Here is a 17,339-nt window from a genome sequence, read left to right on the forward strand (position 1 = left end):
ACTTTTCATTGGTTCAATATTTGTAAACCACACACACAGACATAAAGGGTGTTCAATAACACTGATGTATTTTAAAAAGTTGAAAAATGGAGCTGGTTTCTGCCCGACAACGACGATAATGCATTATGCAACAAACACTCATTTGATACTGTCGTTTTACATCTGGGACCCCAAAACTCTGAGAGCGTACAAAGGGAACCAAATGGACCCGCTTGCGGGTCCATTTGATCTGTAAGGGATCTGTAAGGGTCCATTTGGGCCCCTGGTGCTCCCCACACATTGAGAACCAGCTGTGCTTTAAACACTTTTTTCACATCTACTCAGTTTTTGAGTTGCTTAATTCAATATTTAGATATTTGATATTCATTTGATCAGACACGCCCCATCCTGTGTACGACCATTCAACTTCAAACTCCATTTGAACCATGTTAGACTCATTGAAAACACACGTTCGGGCTTCTGGTGACTGATATTATCCTTGAAAGGGGAGACCTTCATGTTCACACTTACACATTCACACCAGTGCAAAAACAAATGAAAGGAATTAGAATCAGACCTTTATTGATCCCACAAGGAAAATGAAGTCGTCATGGCAGCGTCGCAGTTATAGAAACATGGGCCAGATACAGAACAAAACTGTTCTATCAATATGGATATATGAGACTAGATCGGCTAGGGTTATGGATATCATAATACTGTGATATGGGAAGTGTTGAGCTGCATTAAAGTAACATTATGTCATTTTCTGAAGATACCTGATGTTCTAGACAACCTATTATATTATTTGCCTTTTTTCATTTATATTTGACATATTTCACACAACTTAATGTGTTTTACCCACCTGGCTTCTATAGGCGTTACTGAGGACTATCAGACTAAATATCTCACTGTTTAAATATTTTGTGAATGAAAGCGCCAATAGTCCAACAATATCATCACACCATAATGAATATAATGAATATGTACACAAGTGTAAAAACAAATTCCACAAAACAATAACACAGAACACATAATATACGTACACTGACAAATCATATGACCAGGATTGTAGAAAAACTATAATTTCATACGCATTCCCTCAGTCTGTGCCGAGTAATCCCAAATTGCATTAATACTGTACATGCTATGCAGTACACGAAATAGGATGCATTACTAATATCATGAAGTGTGCACTTTTACAAAAAGAAATACCTCTCCACCATGTGGCGTTTAGGGGTGCATCCAGTTTGGGCTCTATGCACATCAGCAGCCATATTGGAAAGAAATTGGGCCTCTCCCTTACTTACCAATTATACTAATTACGACTCTGTTCCGTTTAGTGTAGCACAGTGGTTCTCAAACGTTTTTTTACTTCCAAGGACCCCCATAAGAGTGTACAAATGGAACCTAATGGACCCGTAAGGGTCACCTTATTGGTGTACACCTTATTGGTGTAGACCAAGTAAGGGTACACCAAGTAAGGGTACACCAATAAGGGTTCATTTGGAACCCTCTCTAGGAACCTTGAAACAATACGTTTTCATGAATGTCTTAATAAGAGAGAAGAATGTCAAACACCGTCCTACTGCTTACTGATGAGAACATTATAAGATAATTTAAAAAAAAAGTAAAGCCTATTCAAAATATTGTAGTAGTTATTCAAGTAATTAACCACTTTAACCCTGGCATCCCTATTATAATATAGGTGGACATTTATAAAACTTTTCAAACACCTTTAAAAGCAAAAACAGTCAATCTACAGTACAAGCTCACAACATGTCACATATGCCACGTGTTGTGAGCTTGCACGACACATTATAAATCAAGTGGTAATAATTATTTCAAGTCATTGAGTAATTACCACTCAAATATGAGAATGATAGCACTCATAGCACTCATATTGAGAGTATAAATCTCTTAACTATCATTATATACTGTGAATGTACATTATATTATAAATCCTGAGTCCTCTCGTTCGAGTCAACGTCGAGACCAAGACAAGACCACGACCACTGAAATGTGTCTTGAAATGTCTTGACTTGAGACTAAACTCAAAACTTAGACCGGTCTCCAGCCCTAGTGTATGTTCACACTGTCTGTCCTTTATGAAGAAATGGCAAGCGCTTTTTTTTCCTGAAAATGAACGAAAAGAACTGATCACGAGAAATAGAGTTCAATGTAACTGAATTGAAAGTACCGAATATTGATAACATTTTTAAGACGATAACCGCCAAGGTATTAAACATCGTTGTTATCCCCTTGCCAGCGTAATTACCTTCATCCGATGACATTTGAAACGCTGTGGAGGCGACATTGTATTGCAAAAAAAACAAGAAAGGCGGAGGGAAGGGGTAGGCGGAGGGATCTGTGTATTCAGACGAACCACAACAATCCAACCGCGATCCGCCATTTAGGAGCTGGGGCCCAGTGGTTTTCAATGCAAAAAACATCAACTGAGTTACAGCCGTTTTTCTGAAAATCCCATCGTCAGGGCGGGCGGAAGTGACGTTTTTTGGAATGATGTCACATCCACATGCTTCTTCTCTGGTTGACGATGGATTATCCCAGAGCTGTGTTACGGTGCCTAAAACAGTGTGCCAATTTTTTTTAATAGAACGCATTTATGCGATTTGGCGGGCAAGCGCGCTATTTAATAGAACGACTTTATGCGTGTATGGCAGGAGATGAGTTAAACTAGTAGTTGTAGATGAGGAAGTTATTAAGATTGGGTGTTATTCTTAAATAAAATGTATTGATCGTTTAATAGACAAGCTTACAGAGAGGGACACAGAGATTCTGTATTTCTCCTTCCCAGTCTGTCAGCTCTGCTGCCGGCGCCGGCTGCTGCTTTGAGTCACCTGGAACTCACCCTGCTGGACCACAACTCACTTATTAATGCAGATATTATATTAATATAGGTCTGCTTTTAAGACAATGCAACTCCATGATGAATATAGCAAATGTAATGTAATTAGGAACGGATAGGTTTAAATACACATTTTTGTTTAACCCTAAAGGTCCTTACACACCGGGGGCCATTTTTTCATGCGAATAATATGTTTTTTTTTAAAACCTTATAAAGTCAATGCAAGCTTCCACATCCGTTTCGCGGAGCGAAAAAGCATCTTTTATTTATTCGGACTGTATCCGAAATTTTGCGTATATTCGCATAATTGCCGGTGTGTAATGACCTTAAAGGAGAATTTTGGACTAAAGTTTTCTTACCTTTTCTATGACGTTATGATATCTTAGGATGAATGGTACAGTAGAAAAATTTCATAACTCCACCCCTGAGCCGCCACAGCTTAAAAGGTGCGCGGATAGGCCTTAGGTTAGATCACATATTTTAATATCTTTTTTATTTTTTTTATTTGGTGAGATCTGACGTTCATAGTGACAGAACACTATGCAACCAAAAAAAAAAAAAAAAAAAAAAAACAGAAGTCTCGCTAGACAAGATTGAAATCTCGAGATTTCAATCTCGTCTAGCGAGACTTCTGTTTTTTTTTTTTTTTTTTTTTTTCTTTTTGGGACAGTGTTCTGTCACTATGAACGTCAGATCTCACCAAAAAATTTAATAAAAAAAGCTATTAAAATATGTGATCTAACCTAAGGCCTATCCGCGCACCTTTTAAGCTGTGGCGGCTTAGGGGTGGAGTTATGAAAATGTTCTACTGTACCATTCATCCTAAGATATCATAACGTCATAGAAAAGGTAAGAAAACTTTAGTCCAAAATTCCCCTTTAAGCCTCAAAGGAAGCCTCTGTCAAAAGTGCATTTCTCAAAAGGTTTCAAAGCACTCCACTCACCCAAAAACCTACATTGACCGGCACCTTTTAACACATTGAGTGCCAGAGGTTTTTAAAAACAGGGTGCAGCCAGTGTCAGCGTTTTCTTACAGTTTATTGGCGATCTTTTTAGAGGCTGCAGAAGCCACAACGATGTAAACAAAAGGTGTCTGGGCGATGGCCGAGGGTCCCGTCTAACGACTGGAACAATAACATTTCTACCACGATCCGCCATTGCAGAGAGATCGCCCGTTGAAAAAATGGCTTGTTTTGTTTTTGGGGCGGATGGATGCACGTCCGTTTTTTTGGGATGACGTCACATCCATCCATTTCCTTTTAAAGGGTCCTAGGATCATTCCTAAGTTGCGTTAGAACGCCTCCTTGTGGTAAAAATAAAAATAAATACAAATTGAAAAAACGTAATATTACGTTTATGGCACTCAATGAGTAAAGGTTGCCTCCTTTTGTGCCATGCGTTCTTCTTTTGGCCATTTCTCATAGGTTTTAACTGCTTGAACCCTATTTTTGGCGTTGAGACGCGTTGTGAGCTTGTAGATTTGCCATTTTTGGCGTCGAGACGCGTTGTGAGCTTGTATATTTGCCATTTTTGGTGTTGAGACGCGTTGTGAGCTTGTAGATTTGCCATTTTTGGCGTCGAGACGCGCTGTGAGCTTGTAGATTTGCCATTATTGGCGTTGAGACGCGTTGTGAGCTTGTAGATTTGCCATTTTTGGCGTCGAGACGCGTTGTGAGCTTGTAGATTTGCTATTTTTGGCGTCGAGACGCTTTGTGAGCTTGTAGATTTGCCATTTTTGGCGTCGAGACGCGTTGTGAGCTTGTAGATTTGCCATTTTTGGCAACGAGACGCGCTGTGAGCTTGTAGATCCTCTATTTTTGGTCAATGTTTCCCCCAGAATATGGACGCTGGGGTTAGTTCATGTAAAAAGGTGGACAGTGTGCACATACATACCCCTAGTGGATGGCAGGGGCAGAGCATGCTAGTGAGCATTAACAACGAGAACCATGACAGACGCGAGCAGCCAGAGGCAGGCGGTCGTGCTAGCGGCGGTAGCGCCAGCTTTGTCGGGGTCCTGGGCTTCGTCGGGGTCCTGGGCTTTGTCGGGGTCCTGGGCTTTGTCGGGGTCCTGGCAGGCGCGTGCGTTGTTGTCGGGTTTGGCGTCGTTCGGGTTCCCCTCGAAGTGGACAGGAACACACTGGTTGTCCACGTTCTCACAGGCCAGGATCAGATACTTGGTTTCCTCCCTGACGCTCTTGATCCCACAAGTTCCATCGTAACTCCTCACCGTGACGAAGGTGAACGGCTTCCGGCTGCAGATCACAACAATAATACTTACTGGTGTAAAGTAACCGAGTACATGTACTCAAGTACTGTACTTAAGCACACTTTTGAGGTAGTTTTACCTTACTTGAGTATTTCCAATTTTCAATACTTTTACTTCTACTCCACTACATCTCAGAGTCAAATATTGTACTTTTACTCCTTTACTATAATTTGAAAACTTTAGTTACTTGTTACTTTGTAGATTTTGATTACAAAACATACATTACCCACTTCAGCCCTATATACATTTCGGCCATTTGAAAATAGCCTATCTACAAGCTCACAATGCGTCGCGATGCGACGCATTGTGAGCTTGTAGATCTGCTATTTTTAAAAGACTTACATTATACATTTGAAAACTTGAATCAGGACAATCCGCACATTGAGAACTTTTACTTTTGGTACTTTAAGTCCATTTTGATGCCAATACTTTTGTACTTTTACTCTCAAGTACAGTATTTCTATATTGCAGTATTGATAAGTAAAACATGTGAGTACTTTTTCCACCACTGCTTACTGTAAAGACTAGAATTGCTTAGGGCGGTCACCACCATTACAACATTTAAGTTGACTTAATTAATTGTCATACAAATAATTACGATTAACCATTTAATCGTTTTTGGCATTGCATTTTAAAACATAAATAAGAATTACATTTCTGCTTGCCTTTTAGGCTTCATAATAAAAAAATGCACATGGCAGATATGACAAATGAAGAAATTACATATTTAATCATTTTACACTTTCAAATATTTTTTTAAATAGCAGTAATAGCTGATCTGAGCTTACAACGTTGTACTCAAATTCACAACACCAGCCGATATGATAACACACGTGACAGTGAATACATAAGTAGTAGACTGTGCCAGTTCATTTTAATCTATTCTAATTCATAAAGAACAATTTGAAGAGGGGGATTGGGAGGTAGTGAAGCAGCAGTTATTTTGCTGCTAACGTATGATTTGAGTCAGTGGGGGGCAACATTATTTAGCCTAAAATACAATAAAAAATACCTTCCTCCGTACTTGAACATAATCCACTCCAACATTTCTTTATGTCAGTCGTCATAAGCTCTCTATTATTGTCTTCCTGATGAACGAATTGACACTTGTCTCCTTTTAATGAGAATGTGCTGTAGTACCCCTCTGTACCACATGAGGGTGCTTTGGAAGCATTTTCTTTCATTTCAACCTCTCAAGAGCATGACTGTATTACTGAACCTGTTAAAATCCTTGAAACTGTTTGCCCTTTCAATAAAGTCCTGTTGCCTCCATTTACTCCCTTCGTCCCTTCTTTAATTTGTATATGGGTCCATTTGAAGAAAGGTTCATTTATGCTAAAATAATTTCACACTTAACTATTTTGCACAATAGTGTGATAGTGTTTCTTCTTTAAAGCACATTACATTTTGGTTGAGGTTTGCTACAAAACCTGTACAGCCAATCATTTTGGGCATAAACAAGAAGTTGAATGGTAAATCTAGGTCTGATAATGATGTACCGTGCATGTTCAAATCATGTATACTTTACATTACTTAAGACTTCCAAATTCTTTATTCTTTTTAAATTTTTGGAAAGAATAGCCAATAGGCTCAATGCACAGCAGTCATATTGGTAATATAAATTTGGCCTCTTACTTACTTCCTTTATAGGTGTTACCAATGATACTAATGAAGGCTCTGTTCCATTCTGGTCAAACAGAGTCAGTCAGGGTGCTGATATTGTTGCATGTTGGCTCACTGGACACACTCTGCTACACCAGTGGGTTTCAAAGTGTGGTCCAGGTACCCTCATGGTTCCTTGAGGGGGTTCCAAATGGCCCCTTACTGGTGTGTAAGGGGCAAAAATGGCACCAAATGGATCTTAAGGATCCAAATGGACCCTTATGGGTCCATTTGATTCAATTTTACACTCTCAGAGTTATGGGGGTCCTTGAAATTAAAACGTTTTTCACTTCGCCCAAAGTCAAGCTGTTTATTAGCATTTTTTGGAAACTCTTTTTAACTCTATGACCGCAGTTTTCACCGTTACTGCTCATGTGCGGCCACGTGCGCATCATGCATGCACGGCCACGGGGTCTGTTGTCACGGCTCTGTTAGCTCTTGGTGCTAACAGCGTTAACGACGCGTTATTATGGATCCCACTTCAGTTCTAGGCAAACCCCGCTGTGATTGGCCAGTAGTCTAACCTAACCTCAGTAAAACTAAGCCTAAACCTTACCTTAACCCTAACCCTAACCTCAGTAAAACTATGCCTAAACCTTACCTTAACCCTAACCCTAACCTCAGTAAAACTACGCCTAAACCTAACCTTAACCCTAACCCTAACCTCAGTAAAACTATGCCTGCCAGGGAGCCAATCAGACAGGTAAGGCGGGTCTATATCCTATAACGTTGGTGGGATTCATAATCACGCGTTAACGATCACGGGGTCTGTTATCCCGGTTACGCTCCCCGGGCTGTGGGATGTACTCTGTTATCACAGTCCCAACCCGTGGCCATGCAGTCCCCGGGTAGACTTAGCTAACAGGCTGCAGCTCTCCGTGCTAATAGCGTGAGCGATGAGCGTGTAGATTGTTTACTCGGGCATTGATGCAACGGACGGAGCGCTTATTATGTGCGATCTCACCACGTGTCAGAAAGTACTTTATTTCAAGTATTGTCACGTTGAGAGACGACACAACACTTTTCTCTCTCTACCAGTGGTGGGAAAAGTACTCAAATTCTTTACTTAAGTAAAAGTACCAATACTGCAAAATAAAAATACTCTGTTACAAGTAAAAGTCCAGAATTCAAAATTTACTTGAGTAAAAGTACAAAAGTATTGGCATCAAAATGTTCCTAAAGAACCAAAAGTAAAAGTACTAAAATGTTTGAAAATAGCCGATCTACAAGCTCACAACGCGTCGCGAAGCTTGTAGATCGTCTATTTTCAAATAGCCTATGTATAAAACAGGGCTAAAGTGGTTAATGTATGTTTCATAATATCATAATTTATATCTGAAAAGTAACTAGTAACTAATGTTCTCAAATAATTGTAGTGGAGTTAAAGTACAATATTTGCCTCTGAGATGTAGTGGAGTAGAAGTAAAAGTATTGGAAATTGGAAATACTCAAGTAAAGTACAAATACCTCAAAATTGTACTTAAGTACAGTACTTAAGTAAATGTACTTAGTTACTTTCCACCACTGCTCTCTACTATATACGTACCTAATGCAGAGGTTGTCCTTGTAGACTCTGCCTCCCTGGCTGGAGCACACGGCCTTCACCTGCTCCAGGTCGGCCGGGTGGATGAAGGACTGCGTGGGGCGGTTGCATCGGTTGTCCGTGCCGTCCCGGATGAACTTGAACCAGGCGTTCTGGTCCAGCGAGCCGGGCATCCCCGAGCGCAGGTGTCTCCTCAGGAAGGTGCTGAAGCCGTTGTTCCACCTGGAGCGCTGGCACGGGGCGTCCGTCTTGGCCAGGGACGGGCGAGCCAGCAGGACACAGCAGACGGAGAGAGAGAGGAGGAGGAGGGAATGGAGAGAAGAGAGAGACGCACCGCCGGCCATCGTTCCGCTGAAGAGGTCCTGGAGATCAGTGGTGTGAAGTACTGTTAGTACTTAAGTACACTTTTGAGGAATTTGTACTTTACTGGAGTACTTTCCTATTTTCAATCATTTTACTTCTACTCCACTACATCTCAAAGGCAAATATCATACTTTAACTCCACTGTAATGATTTAACTTTAGTTACTAGTTACTTTGTAGATTTGGATTATTATTACAAAAAACACTTCAGACCCAAATGTATACTTTGGCAATTTGAAAATAGCAGATCTACAAGCTCACAACACGTCGCAAAGCGACACGTTGTGAGCTTGTAGATCTGCTATTTTCAAAGGATTTTTATAAATTTTATACAAGTGAAAACTTGTGAAATGGGACCTTCTGCATAACGAGTACTTATACTTCCGATACTCTAAAGTACATTTTGATGCCAATACTTTTGTACTTTTACTCAAGTAATTTTTTGAATACCGAACTTGTACTATAGCAGACAATAGGTTATTGATACTTTTACTTAAGTAAAAAAGTGTGGGTACGTCTCCCAAGGAGAGGGATAGATTCCACAGTTTCACTGACAGCGCAGTGCGCCAGCGGTTCTCAACCTTTTCAGGCCGCGACCCTCCCAAAATAATCATATTTGAACTGGGGAACCCCCCCCACCCTGACAAACGCTTGTTGTTGACATGGAGCCTGATGTCAGACTGGAGACTGAGAGCAGTCTATGGTGTGTGTGTGTGTGTGTGTGTGTGTGTGTGTGTGTGTGTGTGTGTGTGTGTGTGTGTGGACCCAGACAAGGTGAAATGTGTTGTACAAACAAACCTGGCCTCGTCTTGACTTACTGGCAGTGAGCACGAGAACTGTGCTGTTGATAACCTCAGCTGTGTGATTAGCCCCGGACACACACACACACACACACACACACACACACACACACACACACACACACACACACACACACACACACACACACACACACACACACACACACACACACACACACACACACACACTTGTAAGACCTTTTAAATACCTAAAATAATTCCAAATCCTCAAATAATAAAAGAAAGAGCCGATCTACAAGCTGAGGCGCTTGTAGATCGGCTATTTCACATTTTCCATTTCAAAATTCAATACTTTTTCCAGACTCAAATTTCCAGAATTGTTGGTGCAACGCTCAGGTCCTGGACCTGGTGAGACGGAGGAGGAGCCCGGCCAGGAGGCCACCCACAGAGCCTAGTCCCTCCACGTGCCAGAGTATCTCCTCTCCCCCATTCCCGGCAGAGTAGTTCCGGACAAGCGGATTGAGTGGCCCTGTCTTTCCCTATTTAGGACTGACCGTGGGTAGCTACCTGGGACGTAAGTCGGGGCTTGATCAACCCTGGCTGGGTCACCTGGGCGAGGGTGTATGTTGCGAGACCCGAAACACCCACTGACCCCAGGCTACAACACTGATGATACGTCCCAGGTGCATCCATGTGATGTTTTTTCGTTATAAATGTGTACTTGTTGTATGGCTTTTTGGGACGAAATGAGAAATGATTTTAAAATCGTTGAAAATGTTAGCCTACAATGACATGACCAAAATAGAGACGCCACATTGAAAGTGGTTAACACTAAACCCAGGCAGTGCTAAAACAGAGCAATGTTATTGAGATTTTGGCATGTCAAGTTTAACTAACTGTATTCCTTCAACCCCTACAGTATAGAAAGGATGTTTATGTACAAATCACCAGTGAACTAGAAAGGAGAACTAAAGTCTATTGACTTTATTGGCTGTTAGATCAGGTAAATCATACTTGTAAACACTGTTTCTCTTACACAGAAAGTTTGAGAAATTCTAAATGTCATATTTTATAAACAGAATAGGGGCTATGCTGTACAGTCTGGAAGCATACATGTTTTCCCATTCTCTCTTTTCTTTTGTCCAGCCTTATACAGACCTGGAAATTACTGTAATTAAATTCCATACTTTCCCATACATACTTGCGTAGGAACCCTACTTGCGTAGGAACCTTTATCTGTGGAACTGAGTCAAACTATGTTATGCCTCAACTCCTACAATTCCAAGTGCTTGTCAGGGTGGGGGGGGGGGTCACCAGTTCAGATGATTATTTTGTAGGATTACAACCTGATAAAAGGTTGAGATTGAGAACCACTGTTCTAGACTATGTACTACAGAGCCACACCGTAAGAATGCACGTGTAAGCGAGTCTTTACATGTTACAGTTTGGTCATTGGTCATGTCTCTGATAGCCTGTAGTGTGTGTCTTTATGGTGACAACACGGTTGTTTAGCTGACAGGCCGCATATAGTCCACCCCTGAACATGAATGACAAACTGTGACATCATCAGGTGTGAGTTTCATTTCTGCAGAATGAATCCTAATCATTCACTAATCATTGACCACGGGTCAACCTAGCCTCCACATTTTGCTCAAGTAGGTCGTTATTTTACAAAAAAAATCAAAAAGTTAGAATATGGAGATAAGAGGTTTCTGCCCTACAGCAACGATATATTACATATTACTGCCTTCCTTGTATTGTAAATGTGTTATTACCTTACATGTATTATGGTCTTGTATTATAAATGTGTTATTACCTTACTTGTATTAGGTCTTGTATTATAAATGTGTTATAACCTTACTTGTATTAGGTCTTGTATTATAAATGTGTTATTACCCAATTACTTGTATTATAAATGTGTTATTACCTTAATTGTATTAGATCTTGTATTATAAATGTTATTACCTTACTCGTATTAGGTCTTGTATTATAAATGTGTTATAACCTTAATCGTATTAGGTCTTGTATTATAAATGTGTTATTACCTTACTTGTATAATAAATGTGTTATTACCTTACTTGTATTATAAATGTGTTATTATCTTACTTGTATTAGGTCTTGTATTATACGTGTTGGACATTACTTGTAGCAGTCTGATGAAGTCTGCCACGAAACTGTGCAAAATGTTTATCCCACTTCCTGGGAAAAACGTCCTTTACTTAAAGGGATATTTCACTTTCAAAACAACTTTTGGTCATTTTATCGTCTACTACGCCTTTGTGAGACAGTTTTTAAGTTACTTGATTCAGTATTTAGATATTTGATATTCATTTTATCAGACACGCCCCCTTCCTATACAAACCCATTGTAACTTCAAACTCCTTTCTAACCATGTTAGATTCATCAAAAACACCGGTCCTTGGTTCTGGTGACTCATACCGCCCCCCTAATACGTGAGGGGGCTGTGTTTTTTCAATTACTTTTTTCATTTATTTTAAAAAAAAAAATTTGGAAAATGAAAAAGATTAAATACAATAAAAAAATATATAAAAAAATGAAAAAATGTATCGGAAAAACATGGCCTCCTCACGCATTAGGAGGGCAGGGTGAGTCACCAGAACCAAGGACGGGTGTTTTCGATGAATTTAACATGGTTAAAATGGAGTTTGAAGTTATAATAGGTTTGTATAGGAAGGGGGCGTGTCTGACAAAATGAATATCAAATATCTAAATATTGAATCAAGCAACTTAAAAACTGTCTGGGGGGCTCACAAAAGCCTGAGTAGATGATAAAATGACCAGAAGTTTTTTTGAAAGTGAAATATCCCTTTAAAGTAATACAATGCAGAATCCCAAATAACGATTTTTAGCAACCTCTGCTGGTCACTACCGTCACTGCATACAATTTCCGTAATCCTCGATTACCCAGAATTCCATTCGTTTTCACCGGAAGCCGGAAGCGTTTCAAAAAGCGATCTTTTAATTGTTTTATACTATCTACGGATCGTTTCTCTTAGCCAGTGGAGCATTAGTTACCATGAGCTGTGCTTTCTTTTTCTGTTCTTTTTCGATCTTCCAATCCTACATTATCTTAACATCAGCGTGAGGTTCCTTTTTGTTATAGCGCGGTAGTTCCTGGCCAAACAGGAAACCGTTGCGGTAGTTCCTGGGGACGTCGGCCACGACGTCATGACGTTGGCCAGGAACGTCATTTCCCCGGGAATGTCCCCCCAGTCCACTTTCAATAGAAAATATATAAATAAAAGGCTTCCGGGGGTGAAATTCACGGAGTGGGTGTTGTGAAACTTTTGCCACTCGCAAAAGATATACAATTTAACTTTAGTTTTGTTGAAAACGTTACCTAGTATTACTTTAAGTAAAACAATGTGAGCACTTTTTCCACCCCTGCACACTAGCGAGTATGTCTTTACATGTTGAATTGAAGCCCTGCCACAGATGACTCACCACCTACTACAGTTTATAGAGAGGAAAGCCTATAATAACACAGTATCCACTGCTCTACAAACAGCCCAACCTGTGTTCTAAAATGACTCCAGAGTTTAGCCTACAAATCAACAATGAATGCAGCATGGAATGCTCGGCTGTTCCGACAATACTTTAGTTGGGATAGGAGATGAAGAAGTCTTTGTTTGTAACAGTTTCAGAGACACATCTGTGTGGACACACACACACACACACACACACACACACACACACACACACACACACACACACACACACACACACACACACACACACACACACACACACACACACACACACACACACACACACACACACACACACACACACACACACTGAGAGAGAGAAGTTCCTTACCTTGTATCAGAGGGGTTTCAGACAGTATGCTTTCAGACAGCTGAGAGGTTTTTCAGAGGTTTGTGTCTCACTTCCACGTTCTGACCAGGAGGGGGAGGAGCCTGTCTGTTATAGCTGTGTGACATCGACATGCGTGGCTGGGAAGGAGATCCAGTTACTGCCCCTGTCTGAATACCAACAGCCAATGGCAGGCTGTTTGTGTGTGTGTGTGTGTGACGTGTGTGTGTGTGTGTGTGTGTGTGTGTGTGTGTGTGTGTGTGTGTGTGTGTGTGTGTGTGTGTGTGTGTGTGTGTGTGTGTGTGTGTGTGTGTGTGTGTGTGTGTTTCACTTTCAGGATCAAAATATCACAATTCTTCCTTAAAAAAAAGGAACACAAACCCACATTCTGACTCCAGCCTACACATGTATCAGACACTTTTATCCGTCTAGACTCTAGATTGACTTTAGATACAGATACAGTTAGTATGAGACCAGTGTAAACAACATGAACCCTAGTCAACCAACACAGTAAATGTTTGCGTAAATAGATACTGTAAAACAGTTAAGTGCTTCAAAGTAACGAGGATACTATAGGTAAACAAAGTTAGCAACTATCGAAACAACATGCTTTTCATGCCATGTGAACCTTCTTACCCCAGTACGTCGTCCAGGAGGTACCAAAGCAGACGTCTCCTTGTCTTCCCAGGGCTCACAGGCTCTGGTGTCTTCGGGAGAAGGATGTCCGGTGTGGGGGGGGGGGGGGGGGGGGGGCTGTCAGCCTCCGGGAGGGTGCCAGTCAAGACGGGTCAAATAGCCACACCCTGATTTCTCGGGTCCCTCTCGTAGCCGTATGAGACCTTAGTTCTGTCTCAAGGGGCTTTTCATGCTACCATAAGACATCAGAAAAAAAGTTCTTATTGACAAGACACCTTTCATACTAACTCCTCCCACTAGTTCTGAAGGGCTTTAGTTCTGACAGTCAAAACATCTGGGTGTGATGGGGTGACAAGTTCTGAGACCGCCCATAAGAACTTCTTAATGACATCATTATGTAGTTTTAACCTGCCCCATAAGAACTTCTTAATGACATCATTATGTAGTTTTAACCTGCCCCATAAGAACTTCTTAATGACATCATTATGTAGTTTTAACCTGCCCCATAAGAACTTCTTAATGACGTCATGATGTAGTTTTAACCTGCCCCATAAGAACTTCTTAGTGACATCATTATGTAGTTTTAACCTGCCCCATAAGAACTTCTTAATGACGTCATTATGTAGTTTTAACCTGCCCCATAAGAACTTCTTAATGACGTCATGATGTAGTTTTAACCTGCCCCATAAGAACTTCTTAATGACTTCATTATGTAGTTTTAACCTGCCCCATAAGAACTTCTTAATGACATCATTATGTAGTTTTAACCTGCCCCATAAGAACTTTGTTCTGATGTCTTTGTGGTAGCATGTAGCCCCCTTCAGGCTCCAGCCTAAAGACGATCCACCTAGACTCGGGCCGTTCCGTCAAGGTGGCTCCGCCGTTCTACCGGCAAGACAACCCTCTGCCCCCGGACGCTGTGGAGCTACATTGTGTTCTATTATTACCTCTAAGCAGGATTTAAAAGATTAAATAATGTGTAGCAAAAAAAAGAGCTTCATTCATCGCAAACATTTTGTATAAAACTTTATTTGATCAAACATCATTGTGAAAACAAATTCTCTTTTTACAAAACCTGTCAAAGGATTAAAGTAAACGTTTCAGAGATAAAAAGAAAATAAATAAAAAATAAATGTCCCTTTATAGTCCTTGAGCCAGAGCCCCAAAATTGAGCAATGATTATCGAAAGAGTGGGCAAAACCAAACCTATATTAAATTGTTCATAGGGTCAATACGAGTAAATAAATATATGATAACCTTTCCACAGGAGCAGCTTTTTCATAGTTATCACACATTTTGTTATTTTCCCCATACGTACATGACAGGTATAAAAATGACAAAATTAAAAAAATAGCTATCATAATGAAACTTCCCCAGTTGATTACTTACATGAAGACAATGATTTATCGTATCACAAGTTTTCTGAAATTGTATATTTAAATATGCAAATTAAGCATTTAGTCCATGAGCCAAAGCCCAAAAATTGAGCCAGATATTGAATATTCCCTCGTTAAAAACCTTTGACTCCATCATCTTAACAAAATTAAATAAGAATGTTGACTCTAGCTTTGTCCAATGTTCCAATGTTGATTCTGGAAAGTTATGCAAATTCGGGCCTACTTTCTAATGCCCAGTTCGCATATTTAAATATACAATTTCAGAAAACTTGTAATACGATAAATCATTGTCTTCATGTAAGTAATCAACTCAGGAAGTTTCATTATAATAACTATTTTTTAATTTGGTCATTTTTCACCTGTCATGTACGTATGGGAAAATAACAAAATGTGTGATAACCATGAAAAAGCTGCTCCTGTGGAGAGGTTATCATATATTTATTTACTCGTATTGACCCTATGAACAATTTAATATAGTATGGTTTTGCCCACTCTTTCGATAATGAAATCTTGTCTGGCTCATGGACTATTAGAACAAGTAACACATGTCAGATAGCTTAAGTCAGGGGGTTCTTAGGGTGGGGTCCTTGAGGTGGTCCCGGGGGTCCCCTGCAAAATGTGTTATTATTATAGCATCAAAATCATCTATTTGAAAATAGCCGATCTACAAGCTCACAATCCAAAAATCTTGTACGGGGGTTCCTGGCACAAAATATTTGCGGGGCCAAATACATATTGTTTTGGGGGCCTTGACATGAACATTATATTCCTGTAAAATATCAATTTTAATGAAATGATTGATTCTTTAGATTTGTCCCTTCTTTTTTTCCCCCTTTTTAAATACAACAGCAAAAACAGCAACGATACCAGATCTACAAGCTCAGAACACACGGCGACGCAACAGGTTGTGAGCTTTTAGATCAGCTATTTTCACTATTGTTGCGTGACACCGTTGTACGACAAAGTATGAAATAGGGGTTAAGAATGAATACTATTCTTTTTTCATTGATATCATTATTTTAAATATTTTTTAAACCCTGCTTCTTCATTATTCACTTAATCAAAAAAGATAGAATCATTGCTAAAAATTAGACAGTTGCAGCCCTAAATATCATCTACTGTAGTTCAGAATCCCTGTTCATAGCTGATGGAACTAAGGCTTTGTTCACATAGGCAGCCCAAATCTGATGGAAACTGGAAACATGGAAACTTATTTTTTTTCTGGACACTCTGACACTTGATGCCTGATTTATACTTTATACTTAAAAAATAGCCGATCTACAAGCTCATAACGTGTCGTGTTGCGAGCCTGTAGATCTGCTATGTTAAGCGATGTCCTGAACACACAAATCCGAGCTGATCACTTGCAAATAACAGTGTGGACAATCAGTGGGTCCTAAATATCAGATGCACGACATGTGTCTGCAGTCTAAACAAAAGTCTAAGAACCGACACAAGCACAGGTACCCTGCTGCTGCTCTGTGGTCAGATCCCACCAGAGGCCCTTCCATGTCAGCTCAGCGTCATCCGTTAGAAAGCCTTCTTCTTCAGTCCACACACAGCGATGAACAGGACAAACTCCACCAAGGCAGGGAGCACACTGGAGAGAGAGAGAGAGAGAGAGAGAGAGAGAGAGAGAGAGAGAGAGAGAGGAGAGAGAGAGAGAGAGAGAGAGAGAGAGAGAGAGAGAGAGAGAGAGAGAGAGAGAGAGAGAGAGAGAGAATACATATTACATACATACAGCGAAGGATATTTCGTCCCCCTTTAATCATCATTATTGTTTTTCTTCCCTTTGTATTTTGCTGTATATGACAGTACTTTCCTTTTCTGTACCTGTAACTCTTAACTGCTGTGCTGCATCGGGGGCGACTGAAATCCCCCCCACGGGATCAATAAAGGTATCTATCTATCTATCTATCTCTCTCTCTATCTACCTATGCTCTATATTACAAATAGCAGATGTACAAGCTTATGTGTTGCAATATGAAGTGGTGTGAGTGTGTAGATTCTGCTATTTTCTGAAATTGTTT

General features: G+C 40.2%; 1 protein-coding gene and 1 long non-coding RNA gene across 4 annotated transcripts; both read right to left on the reverse strand.

Annotated features, from left to right (window-relative positions):
- Window positions 1-540: 540 nt before the first annotated feature.
- On the reverse strand, window positions 541-3,372 carry LOC308083963. The gene is made up of 2 exons (XR_013933026.1): window positions 1,454-3,372; window positions 541-1,423 (listed from the first exon to the last, which is right to left on the reverse strand). It is a non-coding gene; the product is annotated as an uncharacterized lncRNA (long non-coding RNA).
- Window positions 3,373-3,631: 259 nt separating this feature from the next.
- LOC308083956 (angiogenin-2-like) lies at window positions 3,632-14,036 on the reverse strand. 3 transcript variants are annotated; one of them, XM_080426393.1, is made up of 5 exons: window positions 13,913-14,020; window positions 13,280-13,471; window positions 9,477-9,535; window positions 8,320-8,678; window positions 3,632-5,097 (listed from the first exon to the last, which is right to left on the reverse strand). In XM_080426393.1, the coding sequence occupies exons 4-5, from the start codon at window positions 8,658-8,660 to the stop codon at window positions 4,767-4,769; spliced, it is 672 nt and encodes a 223-aa protein (XP_080282519.1). In that variant the 5' UTR covers window positions 8,661-8,678; window positions 9,477-9,535; window positions 13,280-13,471; window positions 13,913-14,020; the 3' UTR covers window positions 3,632-4,766. The 3 variants fall into 3 exon arrangements, with proteins under 3 accessions (XP_080282519.1, XP_080282518.1, XP_080282517.1); XM_080426392.1 differs by lacking the exon at window positions 9,477-9,535 and having other exon boundaries at window positions 3,633-5,097; window positions 13,280-13,416; window positions 13,913-14,036; XM_080426391.1 differs by lacking the exon at window positions 9,477-9,535 and having other exon boundaries at window positions 3,633-5,097; window positions 13,913-14,018.
- Window positions 14,037-17,339: the final 3,303 nt, after the last annotated feature.

The sequence above is a fragment of the Gymnoscopelus braueri genome (genome assembly GCF_963280865.1).
Source record: "Gymnoscopelus braueri genome assembly, chromosome: 4".
In the NCBI taxonomy this organism is placed as follows: domain Eukaryota; kingdom Metazoa; phylum Chordata; class Actinopteri; order Myctophiformes; family Myctophidae; genus Gymnoscopelus; species Gymnoscopelus braueri.